Source organism: Jaculus jaculus, chromosome 3, assembly GCF_020740685.1.
Source record: "Jaculus jaculus isolate mJacJac1 chromosome 3, mJacJac1.mat.Y.cur, whole genome shotgun sequence".
Classification (NCBI taxonomy): domain Eukaryota; kingdom Metazoa; phylum Chordata; class Mammalia; order Rodentia; family Dipodidae; genus Jaculus; species Jaculus jaculus.
The window spans coordinates 68998537-69019577 of NC_059104.1; the positions used below are offsets into that span (position 1 = coordinate 68998537).

The window sequence follows — 21041 nt, forward strand, 5'->3', positions numbered from 1 at the left end:
TTAAAAAATAAAAACAAGCATCTTTGGCTCTATATGAGCCAAAACACTATGGACTCATGAAGGTAGGATGATTTTTCTAGTCTAATGTACATCATGTGTAACCAAAATGTCATGTGGTTTATTAAAAAAAAAATTAGATAAGCTGGGAATTAGAAAGTCCAAAATTTCACAAGTTCAGATCATGTTTCATTTCTGCTGTCCAAGTACCATCCACATAGAGATCCCATGTCTGTCAAGCAGATCAGTTTAGTTCAACGGTGATGGATGAAATATTTACAAGCATGTATTTACAGAATTTCTTTCTGAAGATTATAGACCAATATTCTTTTCTTCCATTCCTAGTCAATCTGAGTTTGGTTTCCTCAGTGAGAAGGGATAAATCTGAAAATGGCTACTCAGTTGTTTCACTGTAATGTTGGCAAAGGCTGTTCCAACCATGAAGTAGAATATTCTAGGATGTAACTCTAAAACATCTGAAGGTGACCGAATGATCCACACTGTAGACAAAATGAAGAGCAAACATGGAGAAAAGAAGGGAACCATAGCTTCATAGACTGAATTGTGCTTCAAGGTGTTATTTTTATAACTTCTAAAAAAGTTTAGTAAACTCATTGGAAGAGTCACACATATTGCACAACCAATAATCATTGCAGTGAATAGGTCTCTATATAAGAAATTAAACAGGAAAGGTTCATACCAGGCCTCAACTCCCACAACTGCAGTCACTATGTAGACAAAAGAAATAGTCACCTGGCTGAGGTCATATCCCCATGGCAGGAAAAGAATCCCTGTGTTATACTTTTCCCAGTGGGACAAGATGAAAGAAAACAGAACAACCCAGAGCAGGAGATAAAGAACAAAAACACTGACACCAGTTGATCCTCATCCAAAGATGGAATACACAGTTACAACAAAGTACACACATGACCAACTATCTAGGCCATGGTCAAATAGCTCCCCTAAGGGAGTGCTGGAGTTGGTTCTACGGGCTTGCTTCCCATCCACACCATCCACAGTTGGAAGTTCCCAAGTGATCAGAGAACGAAAACTGTTAAGTCTTTAATTTTGATGTCATCTTTTTCTTCTATATGAGGGACTTGTGAAGGTATTGTTATATACTGAGAGGTCATGGATATTGAGGCCAATTACTGTCTGGACAGTTGCATTGTAAGGAGTGGTGCCCTTTCTTTGGCTCTTACATTCTTTTTGCCACCTTGTCCACAATGGACCCTGAGCCTTGGAGGGTGTGATAGAGATGTGTCAGTGCTGGACACTCCTTCCTCACTTCTTCTCTGCACAGTTGCCTTTTGGGTCATCCCAGTCGTGATCGTCATCTAAAAAGAGAGGCTTCTCTAACCTGAAGTCAGAGTAGCATTAATATAGGAATATGAACATTAAGTGTAGTTCTTTCAGGGAAATTTGGTGAGAATAATATATACAGTTATCCAGACAAGAGCAGGCTTTACACCCGTAAGGCTCATGACCTCCCCTGCCACAGGCATTTGATTAGGTTTTCAGTACCAGACATGTATTCCTCCCCCCCATAGAGTGGGCCCTCAGTCCAATTAGAGAGCAGTTGGTTTCCCCCAGAGCAGACATGCCACTATTGCACTTGTTCAGTCATTTGGCCTATTTGGCCAAATTTGAGGCTTCCAGTGCCCACTGTTTTTACCACTGGTGACTTCTGTCTTCCATAGGGCTGCGTGCAGTGCAGTTTTTTCCAGCTTTCAGTTGGCTGGTCTATAGGGAGGTTTTCAGCTCAACATGAGCTTGCTTTTTCAGTGACCTTCTTGGCCATGCATATGAAGTCTTCAGCAATAGGGTCTTACCATCTGTTACTCATGGGAAACCAAGGGCCTTGGCAATAGCCTGTAGTGTTTTGGAGACAACATGGCCAACAACTCACTGGAAGGTATCCTATCCCTGGCACTGGAAAACTTCTAGTAGCAATCTATGGCTTCTGGATGTGCCATTATCCAAAGTAGGCTTTCATGTCTTACTCAGAATATCTTGAACTTTGATTCCCCACTACCTTTCTCTTACTAGATGGTTTGATTTTTTTTTTTTTTTTTTTTTCGAGGTAGGGTCTCACTCTGGCCCAGGCTGACCTGGAATTCACTATGTAGTTTCAGGTAGCCTTGAACTCACAGTGATCCTCCTACCTTTGCCTGCCAAGTGCTGGGATCAAAGTGGTTTTGTTTCTATGATGATATGTTATTCAAACAAAGCTCTTCTAAAAATGGTGTTTCATCCAACAGTATTATAAAAAACAGAAAAAAGTTTTTCTGCTCTGGAAACTAATAGGAATAATCTGATATCCTTTTAATATGCTCATCCTGATATTCTGGAACTGTCTAACTCAATTACTTGACTTTAGTCCCACTAGTGATCCATCAGTTCCTACCAGACATTTATGAACGGAAACTCCCAGGGAAGGGGAAATGCCATGTCTATGCCAAAACATTTATGAATTGAAGTTCCTGGGTATGGTGGTTTGAACTGGGTGTCCCCCCATAAACTCGTGTGTTCTGAATGCTAGGTCCCTAGCTGGTAGCAATTTGGGAATTGGAGGCTCCTGAAGGTGTGTTGTTGGGGGCAGACTTATGGGTGTTATAGCCAGCTTCCTCTTACCAGTGTTTGGCACTCTTCCTTGCTGCTGTTTCCACCTGATGTTGGTCAGGATATAAGTCCAGCCATGGCTCATGCCATCATTTTCCCCTGCCATCATACAGCATACCCTTGAGTCTATAAACTAAAATAAACAATTTTACTTCCTTTCCTTGGTTGGGTGTTTTGGGTCAACATTGTAAGAATGACTGCAACTCTAGAGATGCAGAAAAGCCATGTCTATGCTAAAGACAATTGTGAACTGAAGTTCCCAGGGAAGGGGAAAAGCCACATCTATGACAAAGATTCTTCAAGGCTGGTTGATTAGAATTTCATAATTGTGAAGAATTGGGATGTTGCTGACACAAACCATCTTTGCCCATTTTTTTCCCATTAATAGCCATTTGCTACTCATCTCTATGTCTGTCCTACCATCCTCGTGACTACTGGGCAATTTCTTTGGAACTCACAGGCTAAGAACATTACCAGAGAGCATCTGAAGTCAGCCTACTGCACAGATTCCCCCACTTTCCTGTAACCTGCCCACCTGTTTCTACCAGTGGACATCAAAAGGGGCACTGATTTATAACTTTGTTTTGTTCAGCAATGAGAATTAAAACAACAACAACAAAACCAACTTCATGGAATGGTTTTCACATTAGAACACGGTATTTAGAGCAACCTAAATGTGTTTCTGAGATACTGCCTTTCATATCTGGCTCAAGAATAAACTCTTATTCCTTTTGAAGCAAAAGATGTTTTGCATAGACAGTAATGGGTGTTTGTGTTCATTAGCAATAAGCAAGTCATAGCACAAATTCCAGGCCACCCTGATCCTTTTCAATGCATCCTCAACTTGCTAGGCTTGCTGATTTTGTTACAGGACTGGTTCCAAAATGCACAACAGTAATCTGGTGTTTTTGATTAATGGCAGTTGATACAGATTTACAAACTGTGAGTCCCATGATATTGACACAAACTATTCAGTGCTTAGCTTTTACTCATAGCCTACATTCTCACAAACTGGTAGTGGAGTTTTTCTCAGTCCTATTCAAAATGTGGCCTCTGGCCTAACACCCATACATAGCTCCCCAATCTGCAAGAAAATAAACTTTTATAATTTGCAAGAGTAATTTTATGCTGTTGGGGCAAAAATAATTTGGGACTGATTACTTTGTGTAGTTTTTAGATTTTCACCTTATTTTGTTGTATTTTATTTAAAAAATCAGTTCATGACATTACAAATGTAATTTCCAATATTTTTTTGAAAAGTGGTCTTGATATGCAAACCATCTTTGCTCAGCTGGAAAAGAGCTAACAAAGCTTACATAGAGCATCAGCAACTATGACAGCATTCTGTTAGCTCCCATTACCTCCACAAGCTCCAGCAACATTTCAGGTTGAAACCACATAACTGAATTTACAAAGCTAAAGCTCACAACCTGGATGGGGCTTAGCCAACTTCTCTTCTCCGTCTCAAAAACCGGAATCAGATTGTCAGCCAGCTAGACTCTCACCTGGAGACTCTGAGAGGAACCTGCCCTCATATATTCACACTGTTGGTGAAAGAGGTCCCTGAGACGGTGGACCCAGTCCCCAGATATCCCTATCAATATCAACTTCAACACTCAGCTAAAGATCTTTCTGGCCTCATTTCCCAAAGGCAACCATGGGGCACAAAATTATTCTCACTGGGATTTCTACAATCCCCACACAGCTCCATTTCTCTTGAGTTCAGCAGGGATTTGTTCTCTGCTCTTTTAAGGAGTACTGGGATTAGACCAGAGTGAAGACCGGGATAATCACCCTGACTTTTAAGGTCCATCGCCTTTATTAACTCTGCAAAGTCCTTTTACCATCTAAAGTGACACAGACACACAGACTGCTAGAGTTAAGTAAGGGGCCATTATCTGGCTTGCCACAGACAAGAGTGAGATTAACTCCAGAGGCCCCCATGTATTTGCTTCATGGAGGGTAAAAAGCAAGAAGACAAAGCTACAACAGAATGATAGAAACAGGAAGCAACATGGAGAACAAATCAATGCCACAGGCATCTGACTAGATGTGTGAGGGAAGGTCATCCCTCCCAGATGCTTTTCTTTCTGGTCCTATTGACTGCTTACTGAATTAAAGAGATTCCTACTGACTACACCCCAATGTAGGAAGGTAGGGTGGTGCTCCCAAGCAGGGCTCAATATCATTAAATACTAAAGGAAGACAAGAGATGGATAAGAAGTGAAATATAAAAGAATCTCAGCACTCAAGGGAAAAGGCAGGAGGAAGAGGAGGTTCAAGGCCAGCCTCATTACACAGCAAGTTCAAGACCAACCTGGCTTAATGGAAACCCCTCCCCCAAAAAGTGAAAGACATGAAAAACAGAGACTGGTTACAAAGCCAACTATGGACATATCCTTGGGAAGTAAAGTTATGAAAAGTAAAAGCCCTCCAATTTGTTCTGTGTGGATGAAGCTGACAGAGCTAGCTGAAAAGGCCATAGCCTCAATACTCCAAATCATTCAATGGGTCCAATCCTGGCTTTCAAAGACACACGGCTTTATTATCTCATCTTTTCTCATCATGACACTCCTTTCCCTAGGTTTTTCTAGGTTGTCACTTTGGATAGCAACTTCTAAATCAGCATTATTATTCTGCATCTTCATTTCATTTTAGACTAAATATTTAAACAAAAAAGGATTTTATCAACCTTTTATCTTACATCTGATACTATAAATCTATAAATATTATAGAATTTAAACTATACATTAAATTATGGAAACGTGAAAACTTATTTTGCCACAACTTTTTTTTTTAACCCATTTCCATAGTACAGGATTGTGACTCTCCTTATAACCCATACTTTGCCCCACTGTCTAACATCTATACTCATGATTTTAAAATTTCTAAGCCAGACATGGTAGCTCACTCCTTTAATCCCAGTAATTTGAAGGCTGAGGAAAGGATGATGATTATAAATTCAAGGCCAGCCTAGGCTACAGAGTGATTTCCAGGTCAGCCTGGGGTAAAGTGAGATCCTGCCTCAAAATACAAAAATGATTTCTCTAAATAGTATCTTTGCCAGACAGAAACAAGCTACCTAAACATGAACAGCTTTGATGGCTTACAGGAGTCATGAGCAGTTTGCTCTCTTTCCTCATTTTATATATATGTTGTAAAGTACTAGAATCAAGCAGATTTATTAACTAAGGCTTTGCAACTAGAATAACAAAACTGTGGCTGGTGATAAAGCTCAGTGGTTAAATGGTTGTTTATCATGTGCAAGGTCCAGGGTTCCATTCACAACACCATGCACACACACACACAAAGTTAAAATTGGTTATATTCTCCACAGAATATAACCCATAGAATGTACTGTAGTAATGCAGATAGATCTGCTCAACTATGAATTATATCAACTATGAATTATATAATTGATAAAATGATACAAATGATAAAATAGGCTTTTCTCACATGAAGTACTATAGGAGAGAAAGTATTGTGCACATGGGAAAAGGATGACATGATTTCTTTAGAGGATGTACCAGATGGTTCATCACATATCAGCAGAATTCTAGTAAATTCTCTACAGGCAGATTTAGAGTATGTACTGTCATGTCCAGTAATATGATCTATAAATTGGTTCCTTAGGCCAGCTTATTAAAACTGCTGAACATATCACTGCCCACTTCAAAACAAAACAAAACAGAAATACACTACTTCAAATCACAATGGGAACTTTTTATTAACTTAAAATGGCATTTGTAATTTTGCCTACCAATTCTTTAGTAAATCTGTCTTCATTTCATACAAACCTGCAAGTGTTTGGTAACACCACAGAATCATGAAGACTTGCAATTGCCATTGTCATGCAGTGATTAAAACAATTTTTACATAATTAACAAGTTACTTCATTAAAATGCTTAGAAAACTATTCTGAGGAGTGTTTGAAAGTTCTATTTATAAATAGTGATACATTTATGATGTATTTGGTGCTGAAGATAAATAGTTCCTATATAAAACATTGTTTTAACATTCTGCTCTCCTATTGAAACTAGTTATTAGAGATATATTTTCATACTAAAGAATAAAGCTTTATCTTCATACTTGTTTTATTTATAAGACTCTTTATCAATGAAGAACTTGTGTCCAACAATAGTAAACAGGCATACCATAAGTGACATTCTGTAGAAGGAAAAAAGATGGCTGCAACTAAAGCAACTAGAAACTTGTATCACACATTCTATACAAACAGCCCATTCTGAACAGCAGAATGAAATTAAATGCTGACCAAATGCTTTCCAAAGTTTGTGTACCTGTGTGGTAACTACAATCTCCACATAAAAAGAAACAATAACACAGACCACAGTATTTTAATGAATTATATAGCACATTTAACACTGCCATCCATCCACGAGGTTCTTGAATCAGATTGGCAATTGAAATTTCACATCCACATGGGCTTGCTTAGCTAAGGTCACTATTTCGGACAGCTTTACAACCTGAAAGGAAAGAACACAGCATCTTTGACTAAAAAGATAAATTCAGACTATATACCAAAGCAAAATTAATATGCAATCATTCACGTAAAGCACCAGGGCTATTCTGACAGTGTTATAAATCACACCGTATTTTAAAAAATATTTTATTTTTATTTAATTGAGAGAGAGAGAGTGAGTGACAAAGAAATAGGGAGAGAGAGACAGAATGTGTGAGAATGGGCATGCCAGGGCCTCTAGCCACCAAGATGCATGCGCCCCCTTGTGCATCTGGCTTACATGGGTCCTGGGGAAATCGAACCAACCTGGGTGCTTTGGCTTTGCAGGCAAGAGACTTAACCACTAAGACATCTCTCTAGCCCAATCACAGTATATTCTTATAAGCAACTGACATGCATCATATAATATACATCAACTAAATACTTTCAAATAAAGAGATAGATGCATACCTTAGCCAACTTGTGTTTATTCAGAGGATAAAACAATCTCTTTGTTGGGTACCCCCAATTCAAAGTACATCTAAATAAAACTTTATTTTAAAGATGTATACAACCTTATTTTGCATTATTGCAATCAGAGTTTGAGAGTATAAGACTAACTTTTGTCTGTAAGTAGTAAGAAACTCCAGCACTATAAACAATGAGCCTATCTACTTGTTTTCATATAAAATGATGACAAAGTAAACATGTCTAAACCCAAAATTCTCTTTCCCAGTGGAATAGTTACCAAAAAACTATTTGGAGCTAGGAGCATATCTCAGTGCTATACCACTTAGCTACCATGTGCATGGCCATGGTAAGATCAACAATTAGCAGCCAACCACACATGCCCACAAAAAGAAGAGGAAAAAGGGGTGGAAGTTAGGCATCTTAGATTCAAATCACCACTCTGACACTTATGACAGACATAGTCAATTCATATAGCCAGTTTCCTCACTAAGTGGAAATTTTATCAAATTTGGATTAAATGAGAGAATACTTAAAAAAAAAAAAAAAGACACTGTATATGGCTGGAGGAATGGCTTAACATTTAAGGCACTTGCTTGCAAAGCCAAAGGACCCAGGTTCAATTCCCCAGGACCCATGTAAGCAGATGCACAACGTGGCACATGCATCTGGAGTTCAATGCAATGGCTGGAGGCCCTAGTGCACCCATTTTTTTTTCTCTCTCCCAAATAAATAAAAATATTTAAAGAAAACGTGTGTGTGTGTGTGTATGCTCAAAAAGTAATAATAAGGGCTGAGGAGATGGCTCAGTGGTTAAAGGTGCTGACTTTCAAAGCATGTTGGCCTGGGTTCAATTCCTCAGTACCCAGATAAAGGAAAATGCACAGACATAAACTTTTCATAATTCAGTTTTTCATTGTTAATATGCCTATTTTCAAAAGAACATCATAACTCAAATTAGACTCAATTGGGCATACATTGAAGGCCAAAAGATCTAAGAGAGAAAGATTACCTTCTCAACCAAATTCTCACCAGCTTCTCCCAAGTCTTTTTAATGAAACCTAGACTTAGGAACATACGTCTTTGATTCCGCATTGCCAAATTTGAGCAAGAACCTTGCTTAAGTCAGTTTAGCAAACACCCCCCTTTATTTAGGCTATTTCTTCATCGTGATTTTTCACCTCCTGATCCAGTACTTGGACATAAATCACCGCTTTACCTTGTATTTGGAGTTCAGCACACCCCATCCTCCAATGTAAAACTCTATCTTAACAATATGTTGATCTATCTCATCGTCCCCCTGAATTAAGTGTACTTTATTATATTATTGGAACAGCTAAATATTAGCAGTAGTATTAACAGTATTAATACTTATCTGGTTACATTAGAATCTAAGGACATATAAATCTTTCCATACTAAAACTCTGTCCTGAGATTAACAGAACCCACTTACCATCTTAGCAGCTTCATCCAAGTCGTCACAAGCAAGAATTTTAAGTCCACTGTCTGCTATTAGTGCCTTCGCATCATCAACTCTTGTACCTACAATGGTTGACACAATTATAAACCAAGGATTTATATAGAACACAAAAGCAATAACATCTTGTCACAACATGTTGCAAGTATGTACTTCAACACAGGAGTACCTCATTTATCATAACCACTTGTGAAATAAATACAACAAAAGCCTGAAATGACTTTGTGAAATATTTTATCTTACCATACCTATACCAATAAAGAAAGGCAAGTCAAAATTTCAGATGTATATACAATTGTAAAAATATGTGACAGGCTACAGAGATGGCTTAATGGTTAAGGGGTTTGCCTGTGAAGCCTAAGGACCCATGTTTGACTCTCCAGATCTCACATTAGCCAGACGCACAAAGGTGAGGCAAGCACAAGGTCGCACATGCCAACTAGGTGGCACAAGCCTCTGGAGTTCAACTGTAGGGGCTGAGGCCCTGGCGTGCCAATTCTCTCTCTTTCTCTAAAAAATAAAAATGAAATTATACAAAGCAAAACTAAGAGCATTTTTGCTCCAATGTAATACAATTATTTTATTTGTTTAAAAGCTTTATTTGCTGGGCGTGGTGGCACACACCTTTAATCCCAGCACTCGGGAGGCAGAGGTAGGAGGATCGCCGTGAGTTCGAGGACACCCTGAGACTACATAGTGAATTCCAGGTCAGCCTGAGCCAGAGTGAGACCCTACCTTGAAAAAAAAAGCTTTATTTGCCAGCAGTGGTGGTGGGAGGGGAGAAGAGCGGAATAGGCACACCAGGGCCTCTTGCCACTGAAACAAACTCCAGATGCATATGCCATTTTGTGCATCTGGCTTTATGTGTGTACTGGGGAAACAAACTGGTATTGTTGGGCTTTGCAAGCAAGCTCCTTTAATCACTGAGCATCTCTCCAGCCCCAATGTAATATACTTTTTCAAAATTACAGTTTTAAAGGTTTGCATTATGTACTGCTGCCACTGAACAGATACAGCTATCTATAAAACTTTATTTAAATAAAACATACTCCTGGAATCATGACCTTTTAAGCAACTAGGAACAACTAATTTCTTTAACACTCACCTTGTAACCTTACCACAACAGGTATTTTAATTTCCAAATCTTTTACTGCCATGACTATGCCCTGTGCAATGACATCACATCTCATGATTCCTCCAAAAATGTTGACCAGAATAGCCAGGACCTGTCAATAAAGTGTTTGGAATAGATAGAAATATTAAATGAATAAATATTTGTCCTTTTCTCCCAAGAAACTGCATCTTACAAAAATTAATTCTATGGAAATATTTTTAGACTAGACCATCATGTCCATTCCTAGCTCTCAGTCTACTGCTTACCAGAACTTATTTCCACTGTCATAAATGACTTCAACACCTGGCTTACATTTTCTTTTCTACAGTCATATAAGACCTTCTAATTCCATTTACTTTTTCTTTTTAAACTCACCAGCATGACTATTTCAGAACATCCTGAGACAATGTCAAACAAGATCTCTGTTAGTGTTCATCACCTATTACTTCGGCATGTAATTCCACCAATACAACCATTTTTTAGCAAAAATTCTCAGAATCTTTCAACTTTGCATGCCCACGCCTGCTACAGTTTACCTGTAACCTTTATGTTCCTTTACCATTACACTGAGAGTTTCAAATCAGTGTTTTTCTAATCCTTTCCCCTCAAATTATTTTTATTATTGAAATGCAATAACTGAGGATTGAACCAAGGGGCTTTGCACATGCTAGGCAAGCACCCACTGGGCTACATTCACAATGTACTGCTCCCTTTCTAATCAACTTTGTCTTCCTATCTCTCAACTATTCCAGTTCAAACAATGCATATTTGGATGAGTCCAGCCATATCCTGTCATTCTAACTTCAAGGAAATGAAGTTTAAAAAATTACAGAAAAAAAACAAAACTCAGGCCAGTCATGGTAGTGCATTATCTTTAATCCCAGCACTAGGCAGGCAAAGGTAGGAGGATCACCATGAGTTTGAGGCCAGCCTGGGACTATATAGTAAATTCCAGGCCAGCCTGGTATACAGTAGGACATTACTTTGAAATTTATAGGAAAATGAATGAACTTGGAAAAGATCATACTAAGCAAACTCACACAAGCACAGAAAGACAAATGTTGCATGTTCTTCCTCATCTGTGGTTCCTAAACTGGAAAAGCTTTGAGTTATAGGCATATCTGACAAGCAACTTGAGGGATAGGTAAAAGGGATAGAAAGGTTTGGGGGAGGGAAATGGAAAGGCGGGAAAAAATATATACAAAATCAAATCCAAAATGAATTGGTACTATAGAAACCTTCCTCCTGGATAGCAGGTGAAAAGATATCACCCTCAATAGGAGCATGGGAAGCTCGTCTGATAAATAGGACCCTGGAGAGTGTGGGATGAAGCCTAAGCCTAAAATATTGAGTCCTGGCTTGTAACTTCCATTACCAGAAATTGGTTAGAACCCACATTGAGCTGTTGATCAGAGAGACCTATGAAGTCCCCCAAACAAGACAGGCTTTTGTCAAAGTACTTAATTACCTACCTCAGGTGAAAGCTAAGACCCTATTTCTAAAAACACCACATGCTACTGACACAGAACAGTGAGAGATCTGACTGAATCTGGAAGGAAGCCAGCTCCCAGATGGTTAGCCTGTACAGTGCTGAAAAGCACTACATGAGCTGATGGGGGAAAACAGCCAACAAGACTGTGATCAAGCAGGGGGACCTGCTGATATGTAAGCAAACAGCCTGACAAAATGTACAAACCTGTGCTATAGTGGTAAAAACCTAGGTGGGGAACCAATGGCTCTGTTATTGGCTAAGAGATCTGCTCAGTGGAAAGGAACCCATAGCTGCAACTGGGAACCAAGTCAGAAGCCTATGGCGATCAACAGAACAGATTTGAATGAGAAGCTCCCACTAGTCTTTAGCCAAAAGTGAGGCTACATCCATCAACATCTCTCTAAATTAACAATGTGTATCCCTTTTAACTTATCCTGATCTGTCTGTTGGAGAATCTGTTTTTCATTTTCAGAAGATAGCGAGAGCCAAAGACAACCAAAATCTATCAAGAAGACAAGAATAGTGGGCTGGAGAAATGGCTTAGCAGTTAAGGCGTTTCCTGCGAAGCCCAATGACCTAGGTCCAATTCTTCAGTACCCACATAAGCCAGATACACAAGGTGGGGCATGTCTCGGAAATTCGTTTGCAGTGGTAAGAGGTCCTGATGTGCCCATTCTCTCTCTGCCTGTTTCTCCCTCTCAAATAAATACAAATATAATAAAAAGAAAATTTAAAAAGAATAGATAGCTGACTCCCTGTCAGCTATCATAGCAGCTAGGGCCCAGGTGAAACAACAGAGGAATTGGTAAGATGAGCAAGAGTGCTGCTTGCACAGTGAGTCTGACAACCTGTGCCAGGGTTGGAGAGAGACACTGAGGACACTCAACATGCATCAAAGCAGAAATCCAGAAACTGCTGAGAGTTCAATATTAAAGTAGACTTACAGCATACCCACCAAGGCTCAGGGAATTCTGTAGAAGACAGGGCAGAAAGAATGTAAGAGCCACAAGGTAGGAGGGAATATATATAGGCATTGTACTACCCACATGACTGGACTGCTGCTCTCACAACTCATAACCTACAACTCCATGGTAAATACCAGCAATCTCACTAAACAGGCCCTGGTGGAGTGGGAGCATGGAGGAGGGAAATGATGGCACAAACACATGATGGATCCATATAAAGTTTCTACTTAATTTAATAAAAAAAAACTCAAGAAACACAGCATAACTTAAAGCAGTGTAATAATGTTCATGCGCAATTGATATTCCTTAGTAGACAGCCACGTGTCTTTAGTTCTCTCTATAAATGTCTTTTCCCAGAAAAAGTGGTACAGCACATGATAATACCTCAAGAACTGAGTAATCGCCTCTCCAAATCTAAACTTGCCACATAAATATAGTACTGTATCTTTACTTCCGTATTTTTTTTCTCTTCTGGCAATTACTACTTTTACTATACTATTTTCTTTCTTTTCATTTTTTTAATGGTGTGTATATATGTGATAAGGATGGAACCCAGAGACTTATGCATGTTAAGCAAGTGCTTTACTACTAAGCTATACTTCTAGCCCAATATTCATTTTCTTTTATGTTCAAATCTCTTCTGTCCCTTCAACTAGAAATTTCTCATTTTCCTAGTCCTCTAATATAATAAGCAAAAAACAAAACTAAATCACAAACTCTCCTCAAGCCAACTGCCCTTGGAATACAGCATCTATGCCTTCATACAAACCATCCTCGAAGAATCATCTCTCTGGATGTCTCCCTGTACTCCCTCAATACCAAGTCAATTACAGCTTAATTCCTGTTTTTTAACTGTCTATTGTCACTTCCATGCAGACATTACACCATGATCATAATCCCCTCTGACTATCCTCTCTAAGATTAAATTGGCTCAATCTCCTAACTCTACTACAGATTAATTTACACTTCTCAATTATAACTCTGAACATTAATAGATTTAACTCTCCAATGAAAAGTACAGCTTAACAGATTGGATCAGAAAACTGGATCCATCCAGTTTTGTCTATAAAAAACCCACCTTACCATTAAAGACAGACACCTTAGGGTAAAAATATAGAAAAAGATATCAAAACAAATGGTAACAGGATAAAAGAAGGTGTGGCTATACTACTATCTGACAAAATAAGACTTGAAGCCAATAGTAATCAAAAGGGATAAAGAAGGCCAATTTATGGGGCTGGAAAAGATTATTTAGCAGTTAAGGCACTTGCCTGCAAAGCCAAAGGACCCCAGTTCAATTCCCCAGTACCCACATAAGCCAGATGCACAAGGAGGAACATGTGTCTGGAGTCCGTTTGCAATGGCTGAAGGTCCTGGCATGCCCATTGCCCCCCCCCCTTCTCTCTCTCTCTCTCTCTCTCTCTCTCTCTCTCTCTCTCTACCTCTTTTTCTTTGTCTCTCTCAAATAAATAAATAAATATTTTTTTTAGAAAAAAGAAGGCCACCTTATATACTCATCAAGGGAACAATTCAACAGGAGTATATTATAATCTAAAGTTATATGCACCAAATACATATTCAAAAAAAATTATAAAGCAAAATCTACTACACATTAAATCAGAAATAAATCCCAGCCAGGCATGGTGGTGTATGCCTTTAATCCTAGCACTTGGGAGGCAGAGTTAGGAAGATTGCTATGACTTCAAGGATACCCTGAGACTACATAGTGAATTCCAGATCAGCCTGGACCAGAGTGAGACCCTACCTCAACCCCCCCCAAAAAAACCCCGCAAAGGAATCCCAATACAACATGACATTTTAATACCTCACTATCATCAATAGATCATCTAAACAGAAAATAAACTAATACCACCATCAATCACATGGAATTAGCAACAGAATATCCTAACTCTACAGAACATATATTCTTCTCAATAGCTCTCAGAACCTTCTCTAAAATACACCATTATGTTAGGACATAAAGCAAGTCTCCATAAATTCAGGAAAACTAATATAGCTCCTTGAATTATATCTGACCATAATACAATAAAGCTAGAAATCAGCAAAAGAAACAACAGAAAATACACCAAGTCCAGGAGACTAAACAATTCACTATTAAACAATTAATAGGTTGTTGAAAAAAAAAATTCTAGATCTGAATACCAATGAAAACATAGCATACAGAAACTTATGGGACAAAATTAAGGCAGTCCTAAGAAGGAAGTTTATAGCACTAAATGCCTATATTACAGAAAATAGATCTCCAATAAGTAAATACCCATTTGAAGGTTTTGGAAAAACAAGGACAGTCCAAACCCAAAAATAGCAGATAAAAATATATAATCAAGATCAGAACAGACATCAATTAATTGGACATGAAGAAAAACAATTTTTCCTCTCCATCCACCCCCTGTCTACTGAATCCTTTCTTCTTTGCAAGTAGTCTCTCTTCTATTTTTTTTAAATTATTTATTTATTTATTTGAGAGCGACAGACACAGAGAGAAAGACAGATAGAGGGAGAGAGAGAGAATGGGCGCGCCAGGGCTTCCAGCCTCTGCAAACGAACTCCAGACGCATGCGCCCCCTTGTGCATCTGGCTAACGTGGGACCTGGGGAACCGAGCCTCGAACCGGGGTCCTTAGGCTTCACAGGCAAGCGCTTAACCACTAAGCCATCTCTCCAGCCCCTCTCTTCTATTTTGATGCATTTTTTCCACCTACTTATGCAGGCTCAGTTATGACTGTGATTTAGCTCTGTCAATCTTTATTTTGTTTGACAACTTCTAAAGCATTTTGTTGCCTATAGCGTTGCTTCTCAAAACTTCATGCCCTGAACTTATCATCACCATACTGTCCAGATTTGCCCTTATTTCATAAGCTTGTTCTCTCTCTTTTAATGGATCTTGTTTCTTTACAACAGCAAGGGGGCAGGTACATTATTGGTTTCCTCCATCTCCACAACACCAAAGACTTTAGTATTTCTCAATATGCTGAGGCCTCCAATTTTATGTCTAATCATTGTAAGTATAACATTTTTATATACAGTTACTACAACCCAAACTCAAAACGTCCATTTAGAAATATCTATTTTGGGGCTGGAGAGATGGCTCAGCAATTAAAAGTACTTCTTTGCAAAGCCTCATGGTACAGGTTCAATTCCCTATTCATACTTATTCATACTTCTATAATGCCTCCCCAGTTTAACAGAAATCAAGCCCCAGTGACTCTACCTCAAAAAAAAAAAAAAAAAATCTAGAATTTAACACCACAAAAATGGACATTACCAGCAACATCAATAATATTGTTAATGAACTAAGTATGCACAGGGCATATATACTGTTCACAATTCCAGGCTTTCGTAGTCAACTAATATCTCCAGGATCTTTTCCATAAGCACCATATGCCAGATCATTACTACAAACAGTACTATCTAATATCATTTAATATTTATAGACTGTTTGCTAAATCAAAATTAACTACCAAATTTTGGCAAAATTTCTCTAAAATTTTATTTCACTTAAAAAATGTCAGTTTCTTTTTCCAAATTATTGCAGTCATTTAGAATTTAATGTTTAAGCTAGCATAACATCCACCAATTAATCAAGCTATTTCTTGTAATTTCAATTCTAAAACATAAGCCCTACCCTTACCTTTTTATCTGAAGTGATAAGTTTAAATGCTTCTGTTACTTGATGGACTGTGGCACCACCACCAACATCAAGAAAGTTGGCTGGAGTCCCTCCATGAAGTTTTATTATATCCATTGTGGCCATAGCCAAACCAGCACCATTTACTATCAAGAGGGGAAGATGACTGGTATAAGGAACAATCGAAGGAAATAAATTAAGCTGAGAAAAGCCAACTTAAACACGAGGTACCGAGACAGCCTATGTTTCCATCAAGGCCAATGTAGTTGAGGTTTGCATTAGCTGCTGCTTTGTCCCTTTCATCTTCCTGGGTCCAATCCTGAAGAGCGAAGATTTTCTTCTGGCGAAAGGCTGAATTTGAATCAAAATTGATCTTTGCGTCCATACACAGCACTTTGAAGGGAAAACAAGAGACTAATCTTAACCTCAAGACAGCGATAATAAACAATAGAATAATCAAACAAAACAATGTTATTTACTGAAAATACTTAAATTTATGTTCACAATGACTTCAGTTTCTTAAAGGAGAATAGTTGAGAATTTAAAGTGGTCCAAAGTTACTGTGTATATATTTATCCCAGCACAGAAGAAAGGAGGGGGCAGGAAGAAGAGGACAACCACAACAACAAAATATGCCTCAAAGACACTATGAAGTCTTAAACCTTTCCAAGAATGACGACCTGTCCATGCTTTTTTTACTAATCCTCTCATCACCACGAACACCGGTGCAACAGTTCTGTCTTTACTAGATCATAAATCCTTTCCAACTTTTCTATCGCCTAAATCCCAATACCTATAATTCCAGCATTTAGAGGTAGTGGACTTCAAAGCCAGTCTTGGCTACATAGTAAGCTCAAGACCAGCCTAGACAATAAGACCCTATCTAATCACCCTCTCCTCAACCAAGGGGAAACAAGAATAGGTTTTATAAAGAATTATGAAGAATAGACAAGAAGAGAAGCAAGGAGAATAAAAATAAGAAAAATAACAACACCCAAGAATGTGTATGGATGACAGGATATAAATTACTTATTAACCACCAACACCTGGGTTTAAACTCCTTATCTCAATTTTCTTTCCTATCATTCTCTCCATTTCAATCAGCTTCTATCTCCAACTCATAACAAAAAGGTTGGTTTTTGTTTGTTTGTTTGTTTGTTTGTTTTTTTACTCCTAATGTTTAAAAATTGTACCCAAGGCTGGAGAGATGGCTTAGCAGTTAAGTTACTGGTCTGCAAAGCCAAAGGACCCAGGTTTGATTCCCCGGGACCTATGTAAGCAAGATGTGCAAAGAGACACATGCCTCTGGAGTTCATTTGCAGTGGCTAGAGGTCCGGATATGCCCATTCTCTCTATATGCCTCTCTCTTTCTCTCCCAAATAAATAATAAAAATAAAACTTTAAATTAAAAAAAATGTATCCAACCCAGGGCATTGTAAATGTTAGGCAAACACTCTACCACTAAGCTGTACTCTGACCAATTGTCTTGGTCCTCTATTGTGGGCCCCGAATCTAACAAAGGGCAGGACGGCCTCCACTTCCCATACATCCTGCCTCATTTTCTCAAGTGATGGAATTACAGGTATATATTACAGGTATATATCACGAAGCTCAACACAAAATGGCTCTAATGAAGGCTATTTCTCTGACTTTATCATTCAGCACTCTATCTCTTCATCACTACAGTCTATTTGTAACAATTTTCATACAGTTCCTCAGCAGACAAAATGTGAGCAGATTCAGCTGCTATACAACACAGACGAGAAGGTGAAACTTTGAGCCCCAAACCAGAGATAGATTCAGCTTGTATAGAGAGGCAGTTACAGAAGAGCAGGCTGTGACCACTGAGGCAGAACTATAGCATGAGATTTTGAAGCTAAGAAATTCTTGCTGCCTCCTCATGCCCCACCTTTATCACTGCGTCGGCATTATGATCACAAGAAGTACTTGGGTAACTTGGGTCAAGTACGGTAGCATCCTGAAGCACACGAAGGACTGGGGAGATAGCTTAGAGGCTAAAGGTACTTGATTGCAAGCCTGCCAGGCCAAACTTCCTGAGTGCACACATAAAGTCAGGTACAAAGTAGCCCAGGCATCTGAAATGCCAATATGCTACAGCAGGAAGTGCACAAACAGCAATAACAAACTAGCAAAAGTCTGTCTCAAAAGAAGGTGGAAGTAGTATGAGAAGAACCACAAGGTTGTCCTCTGACCTCCCATATACAAACATATAAATACATGCACAAATAATAAAAATAGATTTTTGTTTAAAAAAAAAAAGGTAAGCAAAGGTGGGCAGGCCTTTCACATCTGTAGAGACTTAATTACAGGCAGCTCTGCACAGTCAGACTAATTCCTAAAACATCAGAGATAAGGTTATAATTTGCTGGCCTAGGACATTAGATAGGGCATTCTTTAGTCATAGAAATCCTCCTCAGCTGAAAAGGCAATAATGGCCTAAGTAGTTTGAACTGCTGAGACCAGCAAGTCTTTGCCTCCACCTGTGGGAAAAGAAATCCTATCTTCTATCTTCCCAACTAGGAAGTAATAGTGACTGAGGGTATACCTTCTATTTTATTTGATTGTTTATTTTCAGCTTTTAAATTATTCTTAGTATTTTTATACTTTAATGTGTGTCTTTTTCAAAACCCAATGTATAATATTTTCATTACCACTTTTCATAACTCTAAACCATATACTTTATATCCCATTCTTACTTGATCCCCACTTTTCCCCTTCCCCTGCTCACTCTGCTACTTAAATATTGACACATTTAGAAAGAAGGAAGGAAGGGAGGGAAGGAGGGAGAAGGGAAGAAAGAAGAGGGAAGGAAGGGAAGAGAAGAAGTAGGGAGAGAAGGGGAGAAGGGAACAGAATGGGAGAGAAGAGAACAAAGGAAGAAGGAAAATGCATTTTTCCATAAGCACTACCTTAGCAGTGCTGTCTCTGAACCTTATGGAAGAGACAAATTTCACAACTGTCTTTTACTTACCTAGCTAACATCAGGGCTGCTGTCAAACCATTTGATTACTCAGGCAGCAGGCTGCCAACTCCCCTTACCTAACACAAATCCAAGTAAAGATAAACTATCAGAATCAAACCAAAACAGTGTAAGGAGAGGAAAAATTAAAAAGCCGGAAGACACATACATCTCAACAGATGTGCAAAACAAAGACCAAAACTCTCATCCACTGCTAGAACGAGTGTACACCAGTACAGCCTTTATGGAAATCAGTATGGAGGTATCTCAAAAATTAGAAACAGAACTCCCATAGGACCTGTTAGGTCAGGATGGACACCCAAAATGGGAGTCATCAAGGACAGCACAATAGTGACAGAGACATAAGGAAGTGGATTATCCACATTCCTCAAGAAACTGCCCAGCCATTATTCTTTCCTTGCCTAACAATGCTCCCAGGTCATGGTTTCCTGCCTCCTTATTTTGTAAGTCAACTGGTCACTGTTCTGGTCTTGCACCCTAGGTATTTTAAAGGGCTAATGTAATAATCTCCCCTAAAGGAACTTTTCAAAAATCTTTTTATTATTTCTTTTTATTTTTTTGAGAGTTTCAGAGAGAGAAAGAGAGACAGAGAATGGGCACACCAGGGCCTCCAGCCACCACAAACGAACTCCAGACGCGAGCGCCCCCTTGTGCATCTGGCTAACGTGGGTCCTGGGGAATTGAGCCTTGAACCCAGGTACTTAGGCTTCACAGGCAAGTGCTTAACCACTAAGCCATCTCTCCAGCACCAGGAACTTTTTTTTTATTCAACTTAACAAATGAGTTCTTTTCCTTCCCTCACCTTCCCCCAACTGAAAAAGCCCTATAAAGCCCACTACCTGAAAACTGCTCTCGAGAGTCAGCCCTAGAGCTCTTGCTTTTCCTGAATAAAAGCTTTCATATTTGCCTCAGAGTGGTTTGTGTGGTCTTGATCACTCCCAAACCTTACATCTGGTGCCCAGACTTAAACAGGAGGCTTCTGGTTGCCCTCTTAGGCAGCCAGACCTCCATTCCCCTGACCAGACCACCAAGCTGGCACTGACCCTCTGAAGGCTTCATTCAGCCCATATCTGCCTGATTCCTGCTCTCACACCCACCACAATTTGGCAACACTCTTCTTCATCTCCCTCCTCCTTGTTAAGTGACCCTCTCAAGTCAGCCTGTTCTCAGGTTTAATCCCTCCTCATGGAAGCTGTACCAGCACTCCAGGCTACAACCCTCACCAGCTTTTGGGCCCCAACCCCAAGTCTCAAGAAAGACGTACTCTCAACACCTCAGGTCTCTCACTCTCCAGTCTACCTTGCCCTAAGGGGTGTCTTTTGGTTGGGTTATACCTTCTCAGGACACATTCCCCCTCCCTGCTGAGGTCTCATCTTCCACTGTCAGCTGCTTACTCCATCAGGAGCACAGTTGCCTGCCTTGCCCACTAACAGGCTAAAAAGCCAACAGTTGTGACCTGTATGGCCTCTGCCCACGTGGGAGGTACAGGCTCAGGTTACCCTAAAGGACCAGGGGGTCATACTGCTATTCTGCGTAAACCCAGCTTAAGCCCTGGTTCCTTTCTCTAACTCTTGTTTTGCTCTTTCCCTGTCTCCTTAAGAACTTAAGTCCTCTACGACTCTTGGATGACATCATACCTCATTGCCTGATCTTTCTCTGGAACTCTGCCTGGCCACAATATAAGATAGACAATGGGTCCAAATAGCCTGAGAAGGTACTTTTGATTTCCAAATTCTCACTGATTTAAAAACTTCTGCAAACATACAGACAGGTGGTCCTAAATACTCTATATTCAGGC

General features: G+C 39.3%; 1 protein-coding gene and 1 pseudogene across 1 annotated transcript in view; both read right to left on the minus strand.

The window, feature by feature from the left end:
* Positions 1–342: 342 nt before the first annotated feature.
* Positions 343–6466, minus strand: LOC123459427 (annotated as a pseudogene).
* The window catches only part of Sucla2 (succinate-CoA ligase ADP-forming subunit beta), a 73413-nt gene continuing 58693 nt past the window's right edge, over positions 6322–21041 (minus strand). The window contains exons 7-11 of the mRNA XM_004665878.2: positions 16474–16635; positions 16246–16388; positions 10129–10249; positions 9000–9088; positions 6322–7103 (exon numbers count right to left, since the gene is read on the minus strand). Coding sequence (XP_004665935.1) covers positions 7029–7103; positions 9000–9088; positions 10129–10249; positions 16246–16388; positions 16474–16635 — 590 coding nt within the window. The 3' untranslated portion in view covers positions 6322–7028. The remainder of the gene's footprint in view (positions 7104–8999; positions 9089–10128; positions 10250–16245; positions 16389–16473; positions 16636–21041) is intronic.